The sequence below is a fragment of the Silurus meridionalis genome, chromosome 15, assembly GCF_014805685.1.
Source record: "Silurus meridionalis isolate SWU-2019-XX chromosome 15, ASM1480568v1, whole genome shotgun sequence".
Lineage (NCBI taxonomy): Eukaryota > Metazoa > Chordata > Actinopteri > Siluriformes > Siluridae > Silurus > Silurus meridionalis.
The window spans coordinates 19,394,240-19,420,915 of record NC_060898.1 but is presented as its reverse complement, the minus strand read 5'-3'; the positions used below and the strand labels follow the sequence as shown (position 1 = coordinate 19,420,915).

The 26,676-nt window shown below is 41.4% G+C and overlaps 2 protein-coding genes across 2 annotated transcripts in view; one reads left to right on the top strand and one right to left on the bottom strand.

Moving 5' to 3' along the window:
* The window catches only part of pcxa (pyruvate carboxylase a), a 165,740-nt gene that overhangs the window by 98,889 nt on the left and 40,175 nt on the right, over window positions 1-26,676 (top strand). The window contains 1 exon segment of the mRNA XM_046868027.1: window positions 3,619-3,801. Coding sequence (XP_046723983.1) covers window positions 3,619-3,801 — 183 coding nt within the window.
* Window positions 15,318-24,901, bottom strand: lrfn4a (leucine rich repeat and fibronectin type III domain containing 4a). Its single transcript, XM_046868028.1, has 4 exons — window positions 24,524-24,901; window positions 23,452-23,959; window positions 19,955-21,560; window positions 15,318-16,508 (listed from the first exon to the last, which is right to left on the bottom strand). Exons 3-4 carry the CDS (start codon window positions 21,535-21,537, stop codon window positions 15,443-15,445), a joined length of 2,649 nt encoding a protein of 882 aa, XP_046723984.1. The 5' UTR covers window positions 21,538-21,560; window positions 23,452-23,959; window positions 24,524-24,901; the 3' UTR covers window positions 15,318-15,442.

The window sequence follows — 26,676 nt, the reverse complement described above, 5'->3', positions numbered from 1 at the left end:
TTCCAGCATGACAATACCCCTGTGTGCACAGTCAACTCCATGAAGATATGCGTTGAAGTGGACTAGTAAACTCCTTTGGGACGAATGTGAACGCTGACTGCACATCACAGTACATCATTCTTTCACAGATGGCTTGTTAAATGTTCCTTGTTTCTACACGACTGACATTTTCCTTTGGATCTACTTCTATTTAATACATTTTTTTGGCTTTGGGGAAAGTTTAGAACCCTAAGACCTAATATAGCATGACGAAGTCTAAATGCACAGCAGCTGCTTTTCTACAATTTTTCTTTCCTCTCTCTCTTGTTTGACACTGAATATCTCCAGTAAAGCAATATCTGTGTTGCTGTGATTATCCGCGTTGCTGTGGTTTGCTGTCGGTTGCAACATGCTCGCTTAGCAGAGGCACAGCAGCAGTCAAAGCCATGCTTAAAACTTCGCGTTGAAACGTCCCGTTCTTAATTTCAGTTGCCTTCACGCTCATTATCACAGCCTCGGCAAGCAGGTTCGTTGCCTTCCCGAGGGCCTCGCTTTCCGCTCCGCACTGCAGGTGCACTTTGTAATTGCATTGTGTCCGAGGCCTGGATTTCTACTTGAGTACACAGCAGTGGTCGATGAAGAGGGTTTAAGATCGCTCCTGGAACATGGAGGCCTCCTGTGGTGCATTCTTGCCGGTTAAGGAGGAGTAGCCACACGCTACCTTAATCTCCTTCTTCGTCCGAGCTGAACAGGGAGATCATACAGAGCAATTAATGGAGAGACGAACGTGTGATTCACATGGAACTTGGCATGCTTTCAGGGTTTTCTCTGATCTTGCATATTAAAAAAAACAAATCTCCTTGCAAGTTCTTGTGTGTGTGAAGCATTTATGAGACTATGACCATGGCAAAGTGCAGCCCTTTGCAAGCCTCTTTTTTTTCAGAAAGCAAGCATAATGTTTTTTTTGGGGGGAGCAAACACAAAAGGGCCACAAAGCAAAAGTAAGAAAAGCTTATTTTGTTTGCCTCATCCTTCTACCCATCTTTTTTTTTTTTTTTTTTTCCCCTTGAGGATCAATTGCTCAGTTTGACCTTGATGTAAAAGTGTGGGTAGGGTTGCGTCTCCCTGATGCTGTTCTCATCAGTGCCAAACAAGATCACAGTACATGTTCTTTAAAATGTAATAAACCCTACAACTGTTTTGAAATATCAATACGCAACAAATTTGACATGAGATCTAGAGAACCTTCGCTTTCTGTGATGCACTTCATCGCGTGATGCATCTTTATGAAATCCCGAGCCGGGAAAATTCAACGTCTATAGCGAACACGTCAAATTCGATTTTTTTCCTGCTATTTTTGCGAGCCACTGAAGAGCTATAAACGTGTTTTGTTTTTGGAGTCGGTTGTCAGGATGTCGTCCTTGTGCTGTGTGAAGCTATAGAGCGTAGGCATAATAATACACTCGGAATAAATATATAGTTTTATTTATTTCACTGACTTGTATATCATGCTAACACTTTCAGAAATGGATCTAGCCCAGATTCAAATACTTCTGCCTCCCATGTTCCTCCAACTAGGCTGCACTAACCGGTGGGCGATATGAGCTAAAATTCGTATCGCGATATTTTTCCACTCTCCAGACGATATTAATATTATAATGTGAATTTTATCACATTTTAATAAACCTTAGTTAAATTAAAGGCAAAATATGTATTTGAAACATAACTAGAAAAATGCAGCATTTCTGATGACCCTGTAAACTTTTCCCCGACACTCTGTGTGAAAAGCTGTTGCAGGCATGTTTGGCTAAAATATTTACGTCTGGGCATCTCAAATCTTGGTTTAAATGGGTACCCTGTCCTTCGCTATGTGGTGTTATTGCAATGTCATTAAATGTTTTTGCTCGTCTTGTCAGAGGACCAGCAGTGATTGAAAGCTTTATTGATTGCTGAGTGGGAGCTTTCAGGCATTCTCCGCCTCCTCTTTAGCATGTATTTGGGCGCATTCCTCATATTCAATGACTTGCACAGTTTCAAAGTGGATTAAGAGATTTCTGGTGTTTTTACCTTCAACAACACGGCGACAAAAATTGCATAGTGTTTGTTGGTCGACGTCAGAGATTTCGAACCCAAACCGCTTCCATACATCAGAGCCGATAGTCACTTTCGATTTGATATAGTGCCAACCCCAAGCAGCACTATATGAATACGTTGGTGGACACCTGACCATAAGATTCCCATCTAACCCATATCTTAATGCCGCAGGCTTTGCGCACTGATGCAATGTCATGATGAAACAGGTTTGGGTTTCCAGGTTTAATAAATTCGCAATTGTATTTCCATCGCTTAGGACGTCCTATACGATTCTGCACCTCTAACTTTGTGGTATATTAAAATATTAAATATTTAAATGTAAAAAACTTTTCTTATTCCAAACTAATTCCAAATTTTGCTAGTTGATTCGGTTTATTAAGCTGGGTTCATGTGATTACTATTTGTAATGAATAGATTTTAAAGACCATTTGAGTTTTTCTTATCGAGTCATGTAAATAGATAAGCAGTATTCAAGCTTAGGCTGAAGTCTTATCGGATTAACCGGGGTCAGTTTAAGTGGTTTGAAAGAGCTGGGCTGATTGCATGGTGGAGTAAGGGGTAATCTCTTTTCTATTAACAGAAGCAAAAAAAAAAAAACCTCTCCGAATGTAACCAGTGTAAAGGACTAGTCGTTCAGAGTTAAATCCTTTCTTTGTTTTATTTTCCTTTTCTTTTCCTGTTTCTCTCCTTTCTGCTTTTTCCCCTCACATTCCTTCTCACCTCCATCTCTCTTTTCTCTTACACATCACTATCAGCACTCTAATGGCTCGATTTTCTGGCAGGATTGAAAGAGCACAATAAATGATGGCCGCACTTGTGTGATGGTGCTGGTTATGTGTAGTTATGATGGTGTTGGTCCATCAAGGGTTTATTTTTTTTTTTTTTTTTTTTTTTCCTCTCTTCTCCCCATTCCCTCTCTGGATTGTTTGGTTTTTGTAAAACCCTGATTAGAAACTAGCAAGTTCTCACCACAACCACTTTCACTTCTAATAAGAAATGATTGTCATTAAGTTTGTGAAGTGCCTATTTGATGCCTATTAAATGCTTTGAAACAATTTCCTCATAAATAAATACAACTCTTTCTATTATCATTATATGCTACAAAACATGCAGTATTGCAACAAACCAATGACCCAATTAATTTATTATGTTATTAAATTGTTTGCAATTTTTGCTGTTATACCAAGAGTACAATTTTAATTCAGTTTCAGTTTTATAGTGCTTTTAACAATGGATATTATCCATCATCTGATGCATGAGATAATATCGGTGACATTGCGCATGAAGCCTATTACGCTTGACATGAATGTCATCGCATGTGTCTACAGTCTGGGCTAGAAAGAAATCAGAGCCAGCATTGCTTGTTCATATCATTTCATTTTTTTCTATTTAGTGGTGGAGTGTTTGGCTCACAAAATAATAATCAATAAAGTCAATTTTAATCAGTAGTCACTGTCCATAGCATTCTCCAATGATGCTTAAGATTTGATATAAAGGCTCTTTATTCAGTAATCCCACTTTCTCTTTCTCTCCATATTTATGCAGGTTTTCCGCAGTGGTGAAGGCATGGGCATTCGTCTAGACAGCGCCTCTGCCTTCCAGGGTGCTGTGATATCCCCACACTACGATTCTCTCCTAGTTAAAGTCATTGCCAGCGGTAAGGACCTTCCTGCCGCCTCTGCCAAAATGAGCCGGGCCCTGGCAGAGTTCCGCGTACGTGGGGTCAAGGTAAGAGCTTATCACTTGGTTTTAAGGGTCGATCAGGTCGCTGAAACTTCCCTTGTGGGTCTAAAGCAGTAATCACCAATGAGAATATTCAAGCTGAATCTCAGTTGAGGTTTTTTCTAAAGCAAAAAGCGCTGAAGCGGCAGCACGGAGGAAGCCGCACGTGTGTCGTGTAAAACACTGAAGAGCGCTAATTCCCCAAACTGCTGTATGTGGCAACCCGTCTCATGAGACTTGAGACACAGCAGGGACAGGATAGTGAGAGTAACGTAACGTATGGAAAGCGATTAATAATAACTGTTAGCAGCGAGTTCGTTTGTGAGATGTCACGCTTATGTAGCTACATAGCAAGTTAAAAAAATAAATAAATAAAAATGTCTTACATTCTGAAGCAGAGCTAAAATTTCTCTGCTTTGAAGATGTGGAAGTTCAGAACTTGAGTCTAATTATACGGAATGAGTCACACTAGTTTGTACACACACACACACACGTGTTCTACATTCACCAGACAGCCTAGTGATGGCTATAAATTGAATGCAGTGATTGCAGGCCACTGTTATATCTGCAGAAGTGTTGAGGAGGGGTGAGGAGATCAGAGGGCTTTTTTTAGGTCATGTTTTCCCCTCAATCAGCTGGAATTAAGTGTGTGTGTGTGTGTGTGTGTGTGTGTGTGTGTGTGTGTGTGTGTGTGTGTGTGTGTGTGTGTGTATATAAAATGGTTGTTCTTACACAACCATTTTATACACACACACACTCAGAAGTAGGATGCGGCATGTCGTGCATCCTCTGTTTAGCAAATCTGTTTGTGTTTTGTTTAGTTTTTTTTGCCAGCGCCAGCTTAAAAATTGACAATGCCGCCTTTGATAAAGATGTCTGTGTGTGTGCGCGCGCTAGATGAGTAGTCGAGTGTGGGAGCAAGAGCAGCTGTGTTATGGTACAGCCGAGCGCTGGAGTGTAGATGATCAGGGAACCTATTAACGTTTCACGTTATTATGGGCATTAGGTTTTGTCACCATATCATATTCTGTGTTTGGCTCTTTCTCGAACCTTTTTACTCTATTTGTGTGTACAATCACACACACACTTTCTTCTGTTACTTTGTTAAACATCAGGTGAAAATTCTAAGACTGTTTAAAAATTCTGAGCAGCGTGCGAAGTGTCTTTATTCAGAACCCCTGACACACACACTACTTCCCCCTCTGTTTTTTTCTTGCCTAGCTCTTGGTTTGCTTACATCCCCATGCATTGTTTCTTTCCCACCTTGCGCTCCAGAGCCCACTAAGCTGCAATAGGCAGTAAAGCAGTAGTGTATTGAATCCGCTTGCTAGTCCATACGCATCACAGCCTGACCATTTTACATAATGCCTCAGATCGGTCCCCGTAATGTACGGCCACCAGCACCAAACACAATTACATCTAAGTAGTGTAATAATTCATGTTACTGAATTATCAAACTTGGGAATGCTCCTGTACGTTTAATGGTTCTCACGGAAGAAGCGCAACAGCTTGACTTGTCTCGGTTCGTTTTCTACTTGACTATGCTGCACAGTTATCTTCAGTAGCATGGTCTGATAACGTCCTCTGGCTGGTTTATGTCTCTTCGCATAACACCAGACGGAGTACGAAAAGCAAACCGGACCCTGAAACTCGCTCCGTTGTTGCTTCTGTCATCACTGGTTTGTGTCTGGTGTCTAATCAACTGTGGCAGCTGTGAGAGAAATGTAGCTTGTGATCTCACATCTTGAACTTTCACAACCTTTTATGCAAATTATTCGAATTTCACTTGGGATTTGATGTTGCTTGGAAATGGCTGAGAAAATAATGTGATAAAGTAATAAAGCAGATATGAATGTTATGCTCTGGTGTCCACAACCTATTGCTCATATAATGTATATTACGTTTTTACAGCAGTAAAAATGTAAATGCATCTAAAGCTAACTAGTCAAACAGAAATTAAGAAATGCATGAATTTGTGTGAAAAATCTACTTTTTGCCGGGTTTTTTGTTTTTGCTTTTCTTGTTCATAAAATTAGCAAAGAAAGCAGTACCATCCACATACACACACGAGATGCTAATATTCTCTGGTGCCTTATTTTATTGTTGTTTGAGGCTGTAATGACTTGATAAGCTAAAACCTTCCTCATAAGCTCTTTGTCAAGCCACTTATTCTTATAGAATTGGGAATTGAGAATTACTTATAGAATCCCAAGCCAATCAATTGGATTTGTTGCTTTATCGTGTCATACTCAATTCATGGTATTGAGAATTCCTCCATTCTTGTCGATATCCTTTTTTCTCTTATCCTTTCTTTGTGTAAACCGAGGTCCTTCTTTTCTTGTTTTGCTCATCCTATTCTTTCCATCTCCCTCTCTTTCCCTCGTGTGTTCTAACTCTCAAAAAGGTGAGAGGCATCTACCATTGCTCCAGGGTCCTCGATTAGCTTCGGTGTGTGGCTTTTATTATTTATTTATTTTTTATTAGTCATCTTTTATACCTCAGCGACGCAAGAGATTCAATTAACCTCTTCAAATACCAGTTTAGTCCTGCGCAGTCCTCTGAGGTATATTGAGAGAAATGTAGAGGGTTTGCGCCACCAGCGAGGTTCTGCTGTTCAGGGAAAAGGCAGGATTCTACACAGGTAGCGCTGAAGGAAAGGATTTAAACAAATGAGACAGATGGAGAAGGGAGACGGAAACTAGGGCAGTTTTTAATCAGCAGATGATCGATTTAGTCACCACAGTTTCTCTCGCAAATGTTTTTTTGAGCTGCATAATAGCACTTTTGTGCTTTTTGTGCAAAGTTAAGTCACACATTAGAGCAGTTTTTTTTCCCTTTCCGTATTATTTTTTTTTTTTAACAGCACATCATTAGCTGAGGGGAAAATAGAGTATTCATGGCATCATTGTTTAAATGAGTATTAAAAGTATTAATAAACTTGAAAGGAAATGATATTGAGATTAGCCAGTACTAAAGGCAGACTTTTAGTTTGCCTTCATTGGGGTGGCATATTAGGGCCGGACAAAATATTAATCTGTGTTAAAAAACAGGAGGTGGAGCTGGAGGAAGCAGAGCTGAAGATGTTGAGATTTTCATTAATGAGCATGAACAGGATTAGAAACTAGTTTATTAAAGGGACGGCGCATGTAGGAGCTTTTGGGGACAAGATGAGAGAGGTGAGATTGAGATGGTTTGGACATGTGCAGAGGAGGGACATGGGGTACATTGGTAGGAGAATGCAGAGGATGGAGCCGCCAGAAAGGAGGAAAAGAGAAAGACCATGGAGGAGGTTTATAGATGTGGTAAAGGAAGACATGCAGGTAGTTGGTTTGAAAGAGGCAGATGTACAGGACAGGGGGGTATGGAGACGGATGATCCGCAGTGGCGACCCCTAATGGAAGAAGCCTAAAAGAAGTTGTAGAAGTTCAATGACTTGGTGTGTCTGCTTTTAAGTGTGTAAGGTTTGAGGAGAATATCCATCAGACAGAAGGTCTAATGATGGCCCACATTTGTTTATCATGTAGCAAAACAAATTAGAATGTTAGGCTTCCTAAAAAGGAAGTTTGGATTATGAATTCCATATTAATATTAACTAAAAACCAAAGTATTCTGGTGTTATTATTCTGACATATATATAATATTGACATATTGTTTGCATTTAAAAAAAAAAAAGGAAAGAAGAAAATTTGACTATTGCTTGCTCATTTATTAGCTTTTTGCCTTCAGCGGGGTCAGGGAGTTGTTTGCTTCTGTGTTGGCTAGCTAAATTTGCTGATTTATTTTTAAGATATGTTTTCTTAAGATCATAAGATATTGTATCTGCCCAGATGATTACAATGATTAGATTGGATTAGATTTGATTATCAAGTACAAAGCCAATAACATGCATTAGCATTTACCCATATGTCATTTAGACTTTCCCTGCAGCAACATTTATTACATTTATCTCATTAATACAACTAAGCAGTTGAACATTAAGGGCCTTGCTCAAGGGCCCACCAGTGGCAACTTGGTTGCACTGCCTAGAGACCTTTCTTTGCTCACTTCTTTTTCTGCCTGTCTATTATTTTTTTTTTTTTTTATCTCTCTCGCTCGCTCTCTCGTTCTCCTTTTTGTGTCTCCAGTATAATCAGTGTTATTTTTCATTATTATTCTCCTCCTATCCAACAGCAGATTCCCTCAGTTACCAAAGGATTTTACATACAAAACATACAAAGACTTTCACACATCTATGACAATATTGAACCAAAAGTGTCCTGCTCATCACGAGGTTCATCTGCACTTGCTCTTATTACATACTGTAGCACAGCAATGCTCTTGTAAATCTCTTTATATCCCATGACAGATGTAGCAGGTACACTTTGAGGAATGTGCAGTGCAGTTTGAGATGCTTTGAGAGAACAACATGCGTGAACACACCTAGCTCTGTCCTACCTGAGGGATTCCGGTTGGGACTTTGAAGCCAAGACCCACGACTAAACGATTCCAGAACGTATGACTGACTTTCACAAGTCAGTCCAGAAAAGATGTGGTTTGGTTTTAAGGCCTGGATTTTTCACCTGGTGATTTTTTTAGAAATCCCGAAAGCAGCCCATCCTAAAAAAAAAAAAGAAAGACACTGAAAGCTTTGAGTCATTACAGCTCCCGGAATGAAAAGCGATAAACAGTTTAATAAAAGTGTGAAAATTTCCTCTCATGTTCTTATCTTTGGTGCAGTTTTGCCTGCTTCAAAGGCTCAGGCGATGTTGGCTGCACATTGCATGGATCTGAGGGATTCCACACCTGAGCCGCTTATTGCTGCAATATTCATCTCGTGTTCCTTCCTCCTTGCTCTCTCTTGCTCTCTCTGATATTCACTTGTTCTTTTTTCCCAGACTTTCCTTTTGTCCAAGAGGGAAACTGCTATTGCATTATACCAAGGTGTTGCACATCACGGTCAGGAAAGTGTGCCAGGCCGTGTGCCCAGAGGTCATATTAAATTTAAATGGAAACTGTGGGAATGGAAAGAAAGACTGACTGAGATGCGAATCTTTGCAGTAGCAGAGTTATCAGGCGATGATGGAGAAGCTGCTGAGACGGATCAGGAAAAAAAAAAAGGTGGCGAAAGAGAGGGACTGAAGAAAAGGGAAAAGTAACCCAATCATCCTCTGAATTGAGGATGTGGAATTGGATAAAGAAGCAGACTTAAATATGCCCTCTTATTGCTCTAGGGAGGTTAGGAATTTTTCTTCTAAGAGGAATTGGTCCCTTAGCAGTCGTATCGTTGCCTTCTCCTCGGTCTTTGCTCCCTTTGCAGCCGTTGAGTGTCAAATACTCTCTCTTAAGATAATAAATGTTACGAGGTTGGGCTCGTCTGCATTGCCACTGTACTCCGCCTGTTAGGAGCTTCCTGCTAAGGACGGGCGAGTGTCTCCGAGTCTCTCTCTACAGTCAGGATGACCTCATTAAACATTGCTACGCGATCAATATTTCTCTTTCCCGGAAAACAGTTGGACGCAGATTTGGGCTCGGTTCAGGGTTTTATTGCTGCCATAGCGCGCACACGCACAAATATGGCCGAGCGCTTTGACTTTTTATAGCATCGATTTAGCATCGGTTCTGGGGCGGTATTGTTCCCCCAGCACTCGACCCTGTGGTCTGTGCGGTCAATAGTATCTTCTGTCAGCTGGAAGCTTTTATCAGTATTGTGATATGAGACTTCTGCATCCCTCCGACCAAGAGATCTTAACTGTTGTGTTTCTATTTCCTGCTTGAAAGGGAAAAAAGGCAGCAGTGGGAAACGATTACGTTGTTTTGCAAACACATGTCCTGGTTGGAGGAGGCTGACCCAAGTAACCTCAGAGATAACAAAAGAGAAAAGACCAAAAGAAAAAGGAAAGGTTATTGGGTAATTCTTATCTGGCTTGAGACGGATTACAATAAGAACGTGATATGTGACTCTCTCTTGTAGTTGCTTCTTGTACTTATGGCTTCTCTTTTCTTACTCAACTTAAATTGGAGGCAGAATGGGTACATCATGACCCTTCTGTCTGAGAGAAGTCTAAACACATCTGCTCAGCCTGCCTTCTTTCTTCAGTACAAGGAAGGTGAAAGTAAATGAGGATGTGGCTAGGACAAGTTCTCTTTCTACTTTATCAGAATCAGAAACAGAAATAGCTTTATTACAAGTATGCTTACATGCACAAGGAATTTGACTTGGCGTCAAGAGCTTCCAGTGCAGGAGATGTACAGACATAGTGTAACAGAATAGTAAACCAGACGGTTAAATAATGCAATATATAGAGTAAAAAAGTTGTTAAATAAATGTACAGATGTTATTTACAAGTGCACAGTTCACAAATGAACCATTTGGATTCTATGTACAAATGTGACAGTTGTGATGGACAATGTGTAGTTATAAATATTTTAATTGTACTGCTGAATATAACCTGCGGGGGAAAAAAACTATTATGGTGGACCTGGCTGTTCTGGTGGACGGAGCTCTGTAGCGCTGACCAGAAGGCAACAGTTTGAAGATAGTGGGCTGGGTGTTGGGGTCCAAAGTGATTTTCTTAGCCCTTTTCTCCACTCTGGATGAGTGAAGATCTTAGAGATTGTGCAGTGGGGCACCAATAATCCTCTCAGCAGTCCTGACCGTCCACTGTAGCCTCCTGATATCTGATTTGGTAGCTGAAACAAACCAGACAGTTATAGATCTACACAGGACAGGCTCAATGATGGCCAAGTAGAATTGTTTTCGCAGCTCCTGTGTCAGGTTAAATTTTCACAGATGGCGAAGGAAATACAACCTCTGCTGGGGGCTTTTTAGCAATGGAGTCAATGTCAGGTCCTGAGAGATGGTGGTACCCAGAAACTCGAATGACTCCACTGTCGTTACAGTGCTGTTCATGATTGTGCGTGGGGGGAGTGCTGGGGGATTTTTCCTGAAGTCAACGGTCACCTCCACTGCTTTGAGCATGTTGAGCTCCAGGTTTGGTGGTTGCACCAGATGGACAGCTCTTTAACCTCTTGTCTGTAAGCAGACTCCTCTCCATCCTGGATGAGGCCGATGACTGTAGTGTCATCCGCACACTTCAGGAGCTTGACAGAGGGGTTTTTAGGAGTGTAGTCATTTATGTACAATGAGAAGAGCAGTGGGGGGAGAACACAACCCTGGGGAGCACCAGTGCTGATGGTGAGAGACCTGGATGCGAGTTTGCCCAGCCTCACTGTCTGCTGCCTGTCTGATCCACAGGCTTGGAAATCTGGGTCAGTTTGGCTGAGAGAAGGTCAGGCATGATGATATTAAAGGCCGAACTGAAGTCTACAAACAAGATCCTTGCATAGGTCCCAGGTCTGTCAAGATGTTGCAGTATATAATGCAGTCCAATGTTGACCGCATCATCCACAGACCTGTTTGCTCTGTAGGCAAACTGAAGGGGATCCAGATGTCCAGTGATGTCCTTCAGGTAGGCCAGGACCTGTCTTTCAAATGTCTTCATGATCACAGACGTGAGAGCAACAGGTCTGTAATCATTTGAACCAGTGATTCTGCGTATTTTGGGGACCGGAGTGATCGTGGGCCGTTTAAAGCAGCAGGGAGTCTAAACAGCTGGAAGCCCGTCAGATGTAGCGTGTTGTCTGGAATGGCTTCACTCAGCCAGGTTCCAGTGAAGCACAATGCAGCAGATTTTGAAAAGTGCTTGTTAATGCGGGTGAGGAGAAGTTATTTCGTTTTGTTAGGAAGCGAACAAACATTTGCGAGATGAATGCTTGGGATCGCAGTTCGAAAGTCGCGCTCGCAGAGTTTACGTGTCTGTAAACGTGTTTGAACAGCAGCGCTGTACCACCGACAAAAATGTCTAACAAAACTTCTGAATAGTCAAAATCGGAAGAAATTTTGTCCAGGATGTGTTGCTTAATGTTCAGGAGTTCGTTTCTGGTAAAACTTATTGAAGAAAAATGACTGAACAAACAAACAAAAACAGTAGAAGAATTGCGGAGCTCAGCGTCATGGCTGCCATTCACGGCGCCATCCTGCATGGTATTTTTTTTTTGCATGGTTTCCATTTTTTTCTTTTTATTTTGTATTTATTTTTTTTATACTGGAGCCTACATTAATCTTCGCTGAACAATATGCTCCAGGTGTCCCAATTAGCTCGGCATGCTGTGCACTAGAGTCTACCGAATGCCAAAGAGCTGCATGCAAGATCTTTCTTTTCTCAGAGGTGTGTCGGACGTGTTGCTTTATAGAGCTTGGAGGATGACGCCCAACGAAATGGGTCGGGCCTTTCGTGCTTGGTGTCGCATAAACTTTGTGAGTCTTTAAAACGAGGCTTTGCTCTGGCTTTGTGCTGCGTATGGGAGCTGCACTGTATGTGGAGCAGATCTGCTAGAGTTTGAGCCCGACAGTCTCACAGTTAGAAATATTGAAGCCAGGATCGGTTTGCCGAGGGTGTGTTTCAGGAGCTAGCACGATCTCTGTCAATAGCCAGGGAAAGAGAGGGAGCTACAGTGGGTGCAGCTGCAGCAGAGATCTCACAGCCAGAGAGAACAAGCTGTCTCTGTGTGCATAGCTGGTGCCTGTTGTCCTGAATCCGTGATCCACTCCCTGTAGGTCTGTCAGGGGGGGCTTAAAGGTATAGTCAGTGATTTTGCCTTTCCAGTGGTTTGTTCCAGTGGTTGAACGTGATCGGCAAGGGATTGCCGTGATTTACACTGCATTTTTGCGGTCACGATTTCTTCTTCTCGTCAGCTTGACTGAATGATACAAGGGTTTAAACGTTCTTGCATCATTTTGCAATGCCAGGATGTCCAGTAACATTTCCCTCTGTTATAACTATTCATGTGTACACTTTAACCTTTGATTTCACCAGTGTACCAGTAGCAAACTACATCAAATGAACACATCTATAAACCAAAGACAAAACTTCCATTTCTAATCCAGCCTTGACCAGATCGGATTTTCAAAGTGCCATATGGGACACAAGCTTTCCGGTTAAACGGAGAGGAAACCCCAACATGTCATCACTAAACACCATCATAAAACATGTATTAATGAGCTTCAATGAGCTTCAATACATTTCAGAACAAAAGACAGCTTTTCTTTTTGGAAAGTACCTACTCTGTATTGCCAAAAGTTTGCGGACACCTGGTCATAAATGTGCTTTTTGAGCATCGCATTAAACATTTAGTCTCAATTTGCTCTTAGAAGAGTGGAGGGAATTATAAGATGTTGCACCAGATTTTGGTGTGTGCTTTTGGACATTTAACCAACCTTCAATCCCCACTTTATGTACCACACACTGCCTAAGATATAAAGAAGCATCTAACTTGGTTACAACAAAGGCCTCCTGCAGCACCACTAGATCATTCCATTACTATTCCATACACCAACTGTCATCTCTCCTTCCCTTGTTCATGCCATCCATCTCTAAGCTCTAAGTCCTTTTCTTCTTCCTATTTCACAAACTGTCCCACTATGGGTTGGTCTTTTTCTGTCAGAAACCATATTCTTTATCTGCCCAACAGGGGGAGTGAAGAAATATGGCTGGAAATAACAAAGACCTGGCAATAAAGCCATGAGTGATGACTGGAGCAGCTTTATGTGGACTTTTAACGAGGCATTTGTTCTTTCACTCTGACATTTGCGCTTCCCTGCCTGGTCAGTTTTAGCACCAATAAAGAATTTGCAGCAACACTTTGGGAGGTGACACAATCATTTTGTAACGGTCTATACAAAGCCGACTGTTAGAACAATTGTAATTATAGCACAAATTGATGTAAAGGAAAATATTTACACTAAAAAGGCAAAACTGGGATATAAAAACGCACAACTGACCACACTCATTATCAGTGATGGATCTTTTTTTGCATTTATACATTTGTTTGCTTTATCTTTATTCTTCTTCGTGATGGGAGGAAATGCACCAGGCAAAAAACATCACATTCACACACATTCACAGCTAGGGGTCCTTGTAGCTGTTCTATGTCCCATGACGTTTCTGGAAGTTGAGACACGTCGACTGGACTTTTGGTTAGATCGAAACGTTCAGAGTGTATAAGCTGTTCAGATGAGTTTGGAAACGTTTCAATTAAAGGTTGCAAAGGTACACAGAAGTCACGGATTTTACCGTTAGTGGGAGGAAATGCAAAATTATTTTAAATAAAATACCTGCTAGGTTTAAGTAAAATGAATAAAAATCTACCGTAATTTCCGGACTATAAAGCGCACCCATATATAAGCCGCACTGACTGAATTTGACACAGATTTTTATTTTGAACATAAATAAGCCACACCTGTGTATAAGCTACGTGTCTACACTGAAACTAATGAACTTTACACAGGCTTTAATGAAAGACAGTAATGGTACACTGTGTAACGGGTGACATATGTTGTGGCGCCTTTAAGAGCAGAGCGGCATTTTGGGAATAGCCTGCTGCCGGATTTTTTCCGGTATTACTGCACGTGTGCAAGACCGAGGATTATGTCCTTATTATTTTCTGATTTCTCATTTAATTTCTGATGCAAAGTTACAACGGCTTGTATCTAAACAGTAGCTTACCAAGGAAGTCATTGATAGCTGTCTTCCTCCTTCCTTTTACAACTATTTCTCTCGGGAGTTTATTTTTGGCATCGTCGTGCTTTTAAAACAAACGTTTTTTCTCCCGAAGCCGTGCAGCTCAGAACACAGGTGAGGTGCTTTTTTTTTTTTTTTTTTTCCGTTTCCGTTCGAAATGATCTACACAAACTTTCAGATAACTGAGAATCTTCACAGATAGCAATCCACTGATTTGGGAAATAAAAAGAAAACCAGAAACCCTGAGGAAAACATGGAAACCTTGGAGGAAAATAGACATTAAACAATGCTGCATTGATTTGTTGATTTTGCTTGTTGAAAATAGCAGCATTCCATAATTATGAATGTCAATTTGTCTTTTCTTTTTATTTATTAAAAAACTACTGCTGTATGACAAGTGATTGATAAACAAATGCACCCTCTTTACGTGTTCGTAATTATGTAAAAAAAAAAAAAAAAAAAACTCATCAGGATTAAAATGATCCTCTCGTTCTGCAGAAGCTTTGTGTATTACGTGCTTTCTTCTACCAATGATTTGTCTTCCTGATCGTGTTTTTTGCAGTTGAGCTCCTCATTTGTGTTCAAACACTGTTGCACTTGTATATATTTTTAGTGGCTAAATTATTGAATAATGCATTAATTGGATAATTAACTTTGTTGAAACAGAAACTCCAGGTTGTAATCCCGCACGCTTGCAGCCTGTCAGCCAAACAAACCTTTTCTTGAATTACCCAATTCGGTCACTTTTTTTTTTTTGTTGTTTATCTCTGAGGGGCCAAATCATATTAAAACAAATCCAAACAAAAAAAGCCAACACCTAAAAAAATTATGTAATTATGTAAATAAAATGAAAAAACGCATAGGTAAAAAAATGTGTAGTGTACAGAACTTATCACACCAGTCTTTCCTGATAACACTTTATTTTATTCTTTTTTTTTTTACTTTAGTTTTCCTTGCTTCAATTGTATGAAAACATTTAATATTTGAGTGGCACATTTTTTTTTTTTTTTTTTTTTTTAGCTTGGCACATGCTGAACATGGTTTTCCACCAGCATAGATTTTCAGTAATATTTTTCTTGAACCAGTCACTACACCACGCTTTCCTCCAGGTCTCCAGGATTGGCGTCCATGCTACAGTTTGAATTACTGTTGGAGTTTGAGTTGTTGGAGGCATAGGCATGCAGATACCCATGTACAAGTACGTGGCTATACTGCTCACTCGCTGTGCTGGACGTGCTGGTGGTAGATGCACAGTGGACCAGCATGCTGTGCAGCGACTGACTGCGTCGGGTCCAGATGACACTCAGGCGCTTGGCGTAGCTGTAGCATGTGGCGGTGGTGATGTCACCTGCGTCAAAAGAGCAGCTACGCTTAGCCCCTAAAACGCACCGTTCCCCGGGCCAGTTCGAACTTCTTTCTCCTCCAACTTGCCCTGTTTGACTGAGGGCCAGTGAGGCAATAGAATGCTTTACACCTTGCATCATGTCCATGTCTTTTTCTCCGACAGACCTCCGCATGGTCAGCTTGCATTCGTGCGTCATCGCTTTGTGTCCCGGGTGGGACAAAGTGTGCGCACTTTTGGCTGGGGAGTACAAGAATGTCACTTTATCACTCCCCGGGGTAAAAGAGGCATTGGGTTTCTGCCTCACCAGGTCCATGTCGGAGCTTTGACTGCAATGGGAGTCGCTGCTCAGATTGACCAGCATGTGCTCCTTATGCTTGGTTTTGGCCTGCTCCGGCCGTGTTTGCTGGGCCAGCAACCTGTTTGGCAAAGCCACCATCATGCTGTTATTTCCGTTCGTCTGGGCATAAACATCCACTCCTTTGGCTGGCAGGAACTTGCCCGACTGGCCGACATGGTCTTGACAACCTCCACACACTCTGTGTCGCATCATCATCGCCACGGTGAAGACCAGCAGCGTCACCACCACCACCCCACCTACCATCACTGTCAGCGTGCCGCCAAGGAAGTGCGCCTGCAGAGAGCGGCATTCTAGATAATCCTCTTTAGTGCTAAACTGAGTGCAACCTAACACTTTGGTGGTGGCCAGGGTGGAGATGCCGTCGTCAAAGATGGCCAAAACACACAGGCTGAAGTCGGCACCCGAGACGAGATTTTTCAGCATGAAACTATTACTGGTAGGTGGAAGAATTCTGCAAAGAAAGAACAAGATAGAATTCAGGTTTGTGTGTGCGCACGCTCAAACTGAAGATGAAATAAATAGGATACAATAAGGAGCATCAAAAGTGTGCTGACAATAAGTGGAGCTCATCTGAAAAAGACAAAGTCCTGCTCTTTTTTAATAGAAATGACCTAAATCGATATACTGCTATGTGAAAATAGAAAATCCAAAGTTAACTCAAGGCAGTATAAGAAGCCGTGATGCATCTTTGCAAAGAAGCTGAACCCATGAACCTTTTGCCTTCTGTGTCTCATGCATTAGAAACCATTTTGAAATGATCACTTTCTCTGGATTCTACTAAAACCTTGATGCAAAGCTCTTTAATGCATTAGTCCATCAGTGGCGGTACAATGGCATTAAGAATATGCTCTGCATGGCTAAACAAGAATCAGGCACTTGCCATTGGGAGGTAATTTTCATCTATTGCATACAGGCCTTGAGCCACTTTTAATCTCCTCTATACTAGCTTCAGTCCCTCTCTCTCTCTCTCTCTCTCTCTCTCTCTCTCACACTCTCCCCATTTTTGTCTGTTCTATCCTAGCTATGCCAAGCTGCTTTTGTCCGATTAATTGCATTTGCTGCTCTTTCTGATTCTCACTAAAAAGGATTGTACGATCATTGAATATAATTCAGCATTTATGTACGTAGTCGTGCTTTGTTGCATTCATTGTGCGTCCTATCTTTCTATTCTTATGGCGACACATAGGGCAATGGGAGGAACGAACGCTATTCTTCCGAAAGAGATTTCCTAGGTCGGCCCTTTTCACGTCGGAAGAGTCATGCCAAGCATCCCTGTCAAGACCTCGTTCAATTCTATTCAAAATTGTTTCAATATACAGTGGTAGCGTCAGAGGCACTTCAGACCCAAACTTGCCTTTACCCGTTTGCATGTGAAGGAAGTTTATACTTTCTCTACACTGTGTGCCGCCTGTGCTGGATTTCCTCTTCTTCGTTAATTGCATCATATAATCCGGTTTAACAATTCGAGTTACAAACTGTGGGGCAGTTATTCCAAAAACCGATTTTAATAATTATTTAAACATCTTTCTCGAAACAAAAAAAAGCAGCCAAAAGTGTATTTACCTCCTTATAACTGAAATCCCAAATGCTGGAGATTAAAATAGATTAACATCGACCATGCAATGCTGCTTGTTCTTTTGCCAGTGCTGGGAAAGTAAATGGATCTGAGAGCTGTCTGAATTGAATGACCAGAGGTCTTTATGCAATGCTTAAGCAACGGTTCTGCTATGAATTTCGACATTCTGGGAAGAAGAAGGAAAAAAAAAAAAATCTCTCAAAAGACCTCAATTGCTTTGAGCTCCGGTGACTGCGAAGGCCATTGCAAATGATTACATCATTCATACTCCACAAATCTTTGCTTTACTTTTACTTGGTGCTGTGTTGGATGGGGAAATCGTCATCCGGGAGGAGGCCACACCTATAAGCATAGAAAAATTTCCTCCTAGGATGAAAGTGATGAGCCAGAAGGAGGTTTCTATTGTTTTTGCAGTAACAAATCCTCCTAAGATTTTCCACTATATAATACTTGGGAAATCTTAATGTACATAGTCTTAGTATCAATTCCAGAATTTTTTGCACTGCTGATTTTTTTTACATGCATTTTGTTATATAATGTCCATCAGTCATATGCCTTGATAACGCCACATAGGTTTGGACCAATTAGACCACACCTTGTAGTTGAGTTAGAGATACACTCAGTAACATTTTCAAAACTTTCACTTGAGTAAAAGTACAAAAGTATTTGCCATCAAATGTACTTAAGCATCCAAAGTACTGCTACTTATTATGGCTATAATGTTCCTATTATTATTTTTGTCACAAGACTCTTAATCAATCAAATTAGTTTACTTTTAACACACCGATCAATTAATAGAATGATATTATTTAGTCAAAGGCAAATTCATATGTAATAAAATGATCATGAGCCCAAAACCACCTTTTCAACTATTTAAAATAAATAATTCAAATAAGGCCACGGTTGCTGTTTCGAGTTCGAGTCAGGAGTTTGTGCGAAGTTGATACCACCAAGCGCCAATCAAAACAAGTTTAAAACAGAGCGCTTGCATTACCTTGATTGGTGGATTGCTGTGTGTTTGACCAGTTACGTTGTTATCCGCTCATCAATAAAAAGATTTTGCAAAATGCGGTAGTGTAAAATGTCAGAGATTTGACTTAAGTCTTTAAAAAAAGTCTCCCCAAATGGAAATGACATTTACTTCATTACTGTCCACCATAGTTTGTTTATATCTCAGTATTTTGTTTATCTTAATTGCACGTAGTGATCTTATATATACGTTTTTTATATTTGTTTAGACGGGCACCGAGTGTTATGGCTGAAAACGTTTGCATCCTGATAAGTCTTAGTAACTTATTATATAAACACTATTGTCCTGCTCTCCTACTCATCCTTTCATCACTCTGCCTTTTATCACCAAGCAACTGATGGTAAAAGAGTAACCTCTGAGACACCTCACGTCTACGCTTTTTCTTTCTTTTATTTATTTTTTTGCATTCGATTTCCCACACCATATATTTATTTCTGTGTCACACAGACTTGGCTCCCCATTGCTCTCTCTGTGCATTATTGATTCCCATTATAGAACACCAGCTGCATATTGCTCTGTAGAAGTTTCATTTACAGCTATTATGTCATAGGGCCTTCTAATGGCAAATCTATTTAAAAGTGGGGGTAACATGCATGCTGGTGCAGAAACCCTGTGTATATGTATTCAAATGCAGATCGGGTCATTTTTGAACCCCCAGTCAGTGTTTTTCACGTATGAAGAGCAGGAAATAGAGAGACCCTGTGAGGAGGTAGAGTTGACCGAGAGAGATTGAATGAAGAAAATTGAGGCAGGGGCCGAGTTCATTTCCTGCCCCCAGTAGGGATGCAGAAAGTGGTCTGTCAGCGATGGTTTCTGACCTTGGAAGTAACTTGTTGGGCAGAATTACAGACAATCTCTCTCTATCTTTGTGAACAGCTGAAACATAAAAGGGTACCAAAACCCAGTTTCCCCGTCGTGTCCTGCCTCGTCTCACTGCCCCTTCTTTCCTTTCTTCCTCTATTTAGATCCATTTCAGTCACCCTGATCGGTTGTGACACAATTCTAAACTCTGTAATTTGTGCTCTTGTAAAGAGTTCATCCTTTCTTCCATGTAGTCAGCAGGGCTTCATTCACTCCATTTACCCACCTCTAGACTATAAATATTCTCTAGTGTCTATGAAACCAGATGGCACAATTGTTATCGCGTCTGATTTGTTCCTTCTTCCATCATTATTTGTGACTTTAGATGAGCTCTGACCAATCTTTTCTCGTTTTTTTTCTTTCCAAAATGTGATTGCAAGTCTTATGTAATTTGTTCCAGCTCTGAGTTTAGCTAAGAATCTGTGCTTACCTGTAAACAAGAGCATCATCAGCTGTGCTGTTGTACTGAATCTGGTACATCCAAACCAAGTAAGGCGTTGTTCTGCCCATAAACCAATTGACCTGAGCAGAGTTAGATGTCACTTCCCGAACAACCACTAATCGCTCCGTTCCAGTGCTACTACCGCTCGTTGCATCCTCGCCATCACCTCCAGTCACGTTCCTCACTGTTACCATCCCTCCCACAGCCCCACCCTTATTACGACTCATGTCAGAAGCACCAGGGTCTCGTGGGTTAATAAGTGTAACTGTTCCATTTCCTCTGTGAGGCAACGGGATGATTTTTAATTCCACCTGAGCAGTGGACTCCCCGGCTGCATTGATAGCGATGCATGTATAAGCTCCGTCATCTCTGGCACGGGTGACCAGAAAATCCAGGGTTCCGTTGTAATACGAGTGTATGCGGCTTGAGTTGGCCACAATTCGGTCATCTGGAGATACCCAGTGGATGACCGGTTCGGGGTCACCGATAGCACGGCATTTTAGCGTGGCTCTCTGCCCCTCTAGGACCCAGAGCTTGTTGCTGTTGCGGGTGATTAGCGGAGGCTCACATATGAACTCCTCTTCAGGGATGGACCAAAAGTAACGTCCAGCAAGATGCACAGGTGTGGCACAGGTTTCCATATCATCCCCGCGGATCAGCCTTCGCAGCCACAATAGCTCGCAGTTACAATGCAGAGGGTTTCCACCAAAGTTCAGACTGATAATGGTGTTGTAGGGTGTTGGGCTAACTACCCCGATCTGTGAGCGAGAAAACAACGGATCAGGGGGAAGTGTCTGGAGCCTGTTTGAGGTCATGTCCAGACGCGACAGCTTGTAAAGCTCGCTAAAAGAACCCTCTGCAATCTGGTCTATGAGGTTGTGGTCTAAGTTGAGGATGCTTAGGCTGGCCATGCTCTGAATGGCTTCCCAGGGAACCCTGCGAAGGTTGTTGTAGGACAGGTCGAGGTCTTCCAGGGTTAGCAGGAAGTCATCAAAGGCATCCGCTGAGACATCGGTGAGCTGATTGTTGTTTATGAAGAGATGCTGAAGATTAAGAAGGCCTGTTAAATCCTGAGGTCCAACCACAGTCAAGCGGTTAGTGTCCAGATGAAGCGACCGCAGGCTTTCCAAATCTCCGAAGGCCAGTGGGCGCAGAGCGTGGATGGTGTTACGAGACAAGGTCAGATCCACTAATCCAGTCATGTTGGCAAAGTCGGGCCCACCGACCTCCAGGATGTAGTTGTCTGCAAGACGGAGCTCCACAGTGCGGCGGTCAATGTTGGGTGGGACAAAGAGCAGTCCTTTATTAACACACAGGGTGCTTAGAGACTCCGATAGGTTCCGACACACACAGTGAAAAGGACAGATGGAAACCATGCCCCACGTTTCTCCAGCAAACACGCCTGGACAGCAGCCCAACACGATATAATTCACTAGGCCTAACCAGACGAAAGACCAAGAGCTTATAAGACAGGAATCTGCTCTTTTGGGGCCAGTGCATTTTTTCTCATGCAGCTGTTCCAGTGGTAGTTCCTGTATTCTGGATATGTAGAGCAGTCCTGGACTTGGCATGATAGATTTATTTATCCACAGACCTGTGCGAGGAAGATAAGCCACAATGTTAGCCATTTCATCTTGACAAATTACCTGCATCACTGGAATTAGTTCACTTGAATTGATGCTAAATCAATAAAAATATCAACAGCTTAAAAGATCACTCTAGCTGGGGACTTTCAGCTTTTATTTGTGTATCTCAATTATTTCTACTGATGTTCTATATGCCTGATTTTCCATTAAGGTGTCCTCATTACAAATGTAGTGCTCCTTTAATTACAAATGTGTCTTAGTGTTTATTAATTTGCCTAGTGGATTACTTTAACTATGTTTGACAATGGATCAGTCTATTCCACCAGATAATAAAATTAATAATAATTATATCAAATTTTTATACATTTCAAAATCTTTGTTTTGGTAAAAGTGGAATACCCAGTACAAAAGCTTTTAAATGTTTCTATCTGAGGAAATTATGTAATATCGTACTGCGTGTATTTTCATGTGAAAACAAACTCGTTTTTTATTTTTATAAACCTGTTAAAAGCGTCTGAGCTCCTTTTTTTTTTTGCTTGAAAATATATCACTCAATTTAGACCTCAACTTACTAAAACTAGCCTTACCTGCTCTTATCAACGAGAACCAGTTCATGTTTATAGCCAGTTAACGTAATTAATAGCTAAATATATTTTAGTGAAACGTGTGTCTTTGTATAATGCAGCAAATGAAACCATTTTACTGAGGAAGGCTCAGAGGTGCTCATTATAGTTATGCTACACATAAAATAACTGGTTGATGAGCCAATTATTGGTGTATAGGGTCCTTTTTTAGGGTGGTTGAGAACTAAAGAGGCCTTTGGGATTTGTAACAGGTCATTGAAAGGTTTAAAATTGAAATTTAAGGAGTGGAAAAATACCCCCGAATTTATTGCACTTGGAAGATGCCCTTATCCAAAGCGACTTACATTTGTCATTTATACAAACTGAGCAGCTATGGGGTTAAGGGCCTTGCACAGGAGCCCAGATGCGGCATCTTGGTGTGACTGGGATTCGAACTCCTGACCTCCGGATCAAAAGTCCAATGCGGTAACCACTAAGCTACCAGCTATGTAACAAACATACATTGTGCGTTTTACACAATTGCAGGTATAATTTACTGTAACAAATAATACATTTAGGTGTCTCGTGAATGCTAGGTGGGATGGCCCCGTGATCGGTCTGATCTCCCACAAGTGATCCAGATCACGGCTGTGAGATCGGATGATCATTTGACGTCTCTGTGTACACAGGCAAAGTCGGTTTACTTTGGCTCTGTATCCTTTTGTTTGTTTTCGACTCCATTGCCTGCTGCTTTTCCTCCAGCGGTCTGTTTGCTCCATTGCTCTGATCTACGACTGCCCGCATGTGCACATGCAGGGTTTTGTGTGCTGTGTCACGGCGTGCGTTATAAACCCTGTTGGTGTGTAATGAACCCGGATTGCTTTTTATGAGCGTGATCAAAGCTCTACGGTTTTCTAATACATGATCTCTTCGGTCCGCTCGAGTGGATTTATGCGCTGCAGCTGATGGGATTCTTAAATCGGGGGTTGTTGTGCGATCCTCGCTTTGCTTTGACTATTTGAGTTCTAAATATTTGAAATTATGGCAGGCTTACATAATGGCTGCACTGTCATTAACAATGACTCCGAGAGTGGTTTTGCTGGGGAGGGGATGGAGAGAAATGGGATTGTGAGGGGTGGCTTGTTTCCTTTAACCAGACTGGACTCAAAGGAAAAGAGACGTAGAGTGATTCATTACTATAGACAGCATAATCTAATGCAGCATTTTTTTTTTTTTCTTTTCTAACCTGAAGAAAGTGTCCTGCAAGCATCTGAATAGTGTCATAGAATTTCACCTGCTGTTTGTAATAAGACAGAAAAAGAGACAGTGTTCATACCTGAAAAGTCTGCTGTATCAAGATTGAAAACGATCCCTTATCCTGGCCATTCTTTTCCACATGGTGCCTTGCGAATATCAAAGAAAATCCACGTGACAGAATGCTGTAGCTCATCGATGTATTATTTGTATTTTTTTTTTACTTCTTGAATGTCATCACATCCACGCTTCTTCATTCCACGAGATGCGAGATGACCTAACCAATTAACTGGTGACAGTCACATTTTTTTTTTCCCCATGATGTCCTCTTCCCCATGGAGTCTTTAGCTTATACCCATGACGTTCACATACAGGTTGTGTACAGTATAGGCACGGCTCTTTATTGGCATTAATCGTTCCTTTTTCTTTTTTTTTTATATTCATAGATTCAAGGTATAGTTTTCTCCATCTGTGTCAGAAATCCCAAAACACTGCACAGGAGGCTGCACAAGGTTTTTTGTAGCACTATTAAACCTCTCCCCAGCTACAGAAGGGCAGTTTGTCTGATCGGGTTGGTTGCTGGATGAGTGCTGGCGAAGAAGAAAAAAAACAAAAAAAAAAAACATTAGACATGCGATATGAGAGCTGTGAAAAGAGCTATTGCTTTTTCTCTTTGCTTTGATGACGCTTGAATACGTGAGCCTTTTGGCATGTGTGCTTAAGGACTTCATTAATTATTCATATTAACCAGGAATTTAAACCATTCTGAGGCGGACTTCCTCTTTTCATTCGGCGTGATTAGCGTTAGAGGTTGAATAATTAATTAATGAATATTCGATGCGTTAAAGCAAGTAACCAAACAAGGAAAGCTTTAACATTGTCCCTTTGGGCTGTGATACAACTATGCATGCATGCTTGTGCGTGTGTGCGTGTGTGCGTGTGTGTGTGTGTGTGTGTGTGTGTGTGTGTGTGTGAGACATGCATTTCAGCTCGACTTTAATAACGTGAGTTTATGAAACTCGGGTTTTCTCGGCACGATTCCTCCGTCTTCCGATTCTATAATGTCTACTTTAAACCTCACCCTCTGTCTCATCTCATCTCTCAACCATTCCAGAACACACATGCATTTTGCGAAAAAAACAAAACAAACTCACCTTTTCATTGCTCTTTATCCTCTCCCCAGGGAGACCCAGTCCTCTACAGAAAACTAGAACATTACCCTCCTCCTATCAGCTCTCCATCTTATACTTTCCTTTATGGAAATGACTGATGGAGCTTCCTGGTATCCGTGTTCCTTTCCTGCCTTCTGTCTCAGTCCTGCTTGGCACCTCTTGATCACTAGGTGATGTTTTTAAAAAGGTTGTGCAAGGTGCCAGTTGCTGTCGCTTGTATTAGTCATTGCTTGATGGTATTTTTTTCCGTTGCCATCCCGTCTCCGGTTCCCGAACCGCCCCGGGTTTGTGCCGTTTGGTGCAGGCGAGGAGCGCGTTGGTGTCGGCGTGTGTGTGTGCAGAAGTGAGACTGCAACGTGCCTGCTACAGCGAGAGCAGAGCATGAGGGAGGAGAGAGAGAGAGAAAGGGAGGGGAGGGAGCAATGAAGGAAAAGCGAGAAAGTGGAGGGGGGTTTGGAGGAGTCTGGAGCATCCTTTCGCTTGTGATGCGAGGAAAGAATTTAGCGGGGAGAATGTAAGCAAAAGTTAAATGAAGGTAAGTCGAGGCAGGGGTTGAATTAAACTGTGGAAAGAACTGGAGAAGGAATTGGAAGAGGAACATAGAAGGAACTGTCGTTGCAGATTGAAGGACATGAAATGGATTACTGGAGGAGTCTCCCAATAGTTTTTCTTCTGCCTCAGCGCCAACACCCGTGGCTTTTCCGGAGCCGAGTTCACTGACAAATCATCAGGAACCTGCAGATCTTGAATGCTGGATTGTTCTTTCTACCAAACAGGATTGCATCTATTAGGTCAGAGGAACCTTTGAGTAGCGAGGGACGGAGGAGTTTCAATGGTGGAAATGTTTTCAACAACAACTCGCTATTTAATGCTCTTTTTAGTGACCTTTTTAAAATTAATACAAATTTTGTACAATAGTGTAGGCTTTAAAAAAAAGAAACTCGTTCCTGCTCTTTCCCCATATCTCCTGGGCAGCCTGGAAATATATCCAACTTGACGTTCACGCTAGCAAACGCTGCGCACTAGGCGCGACACGGAGCTGTGATTTCCGAGACAAGTGATAAAACAACTCAAGAAGCTGCATTTTCTCAGTCTAATGCCAATTACGCAAAGATTTGCTCAAACGTGGTTCGACTTTGTTTCAGTTTCTCTGGCACTACTATAAACTTTGTGGGGTTTAGTTCCTATTTATTGTTTGAGGCACAAAAATAACGTGAACCTTAACCTTAACGTGAACATCGTCGAATATACAAACTTAAGTGTATATAAAGGCATTATTATAAAATAAAACATGATTTGCCTCAGTACAGTTAGCTTGTTTATTTGCCGTCTTGAAATCAAGACAATCATTCGTATAAATTGTATTGAAAGCAGAATATTTTGTCTGTTTCCGTTTCTCACTGGGGAAACAATCTCTATTGGGGGATAGTGCTTGATCAGGCACATGTGCAGCAGTAGCAGTTGCAATAAACCCCAGAGACAACACAAGAGAATACAAGCAACATTAGTGACACGTCTCTTGCTAGTGTGAATATATAAAAAAAAAATTCTTACTCTACTGTAAAATTCTATTCATTATTTTCTAAAAGCGCATTTAACAATAGACATCGTCTTGAAATGGCTTTACACAGTTAATGCGGTGATAAGAGTGCATACGTTTGTTCCTTATAGTTGAACACTAACATTAATTCGACACAGAGCTAAACTAAACTCACACACACTCATTACTCATCACCATTTATTATTTATACTTTACCATATTATATCGTTTACATGCTGTTTTTTTTTACACCTCTAGACTGCTTCTGTTTTTGCACTGCGCATTGTGTTTGTTTACATATACTCTTGTTCTTAGTCTTTATAGTCCTCTTTGCACAGTACTGTATAATCAGAGTGTATACAGTAGGCTTGCTGGTCGGTGCTATTTTGTGTTGTGTATTTGTCCCACACTGTCTTGTGTTGTCTGTCTGCACTGTTTTTTGTCTGCACCGTTTGCGTGCTGTTGCACTCAATGCAAAGTGCGTATGTAGCGTAATGCTGTGTGTTGTAGCTCCATGTTGTTTAGTGTAGCACCAGGGTTCAGGAGGAACGTTGTCTCATTTTTGCTGTGTGCCACTGTGTATGGTAGAAATTAC

Excerpts from the sequence above, each read along its gene's own strand:
- lrfn4a (XM_046868028.1), bottom strand. The coding sequence starts at position 21,537 with ATGCCAAGTCCAGGACTGCTCTACATATCCAGAATACAGGAACTACCA. Across the intron at positions 16,509-19,954 it reads GATGATGCTCTTGTTTACAG|AATTCTTCCACCTACCAGTA; the intron begins GTAAGCACAGAT and ends CTTTCTTTGCAG.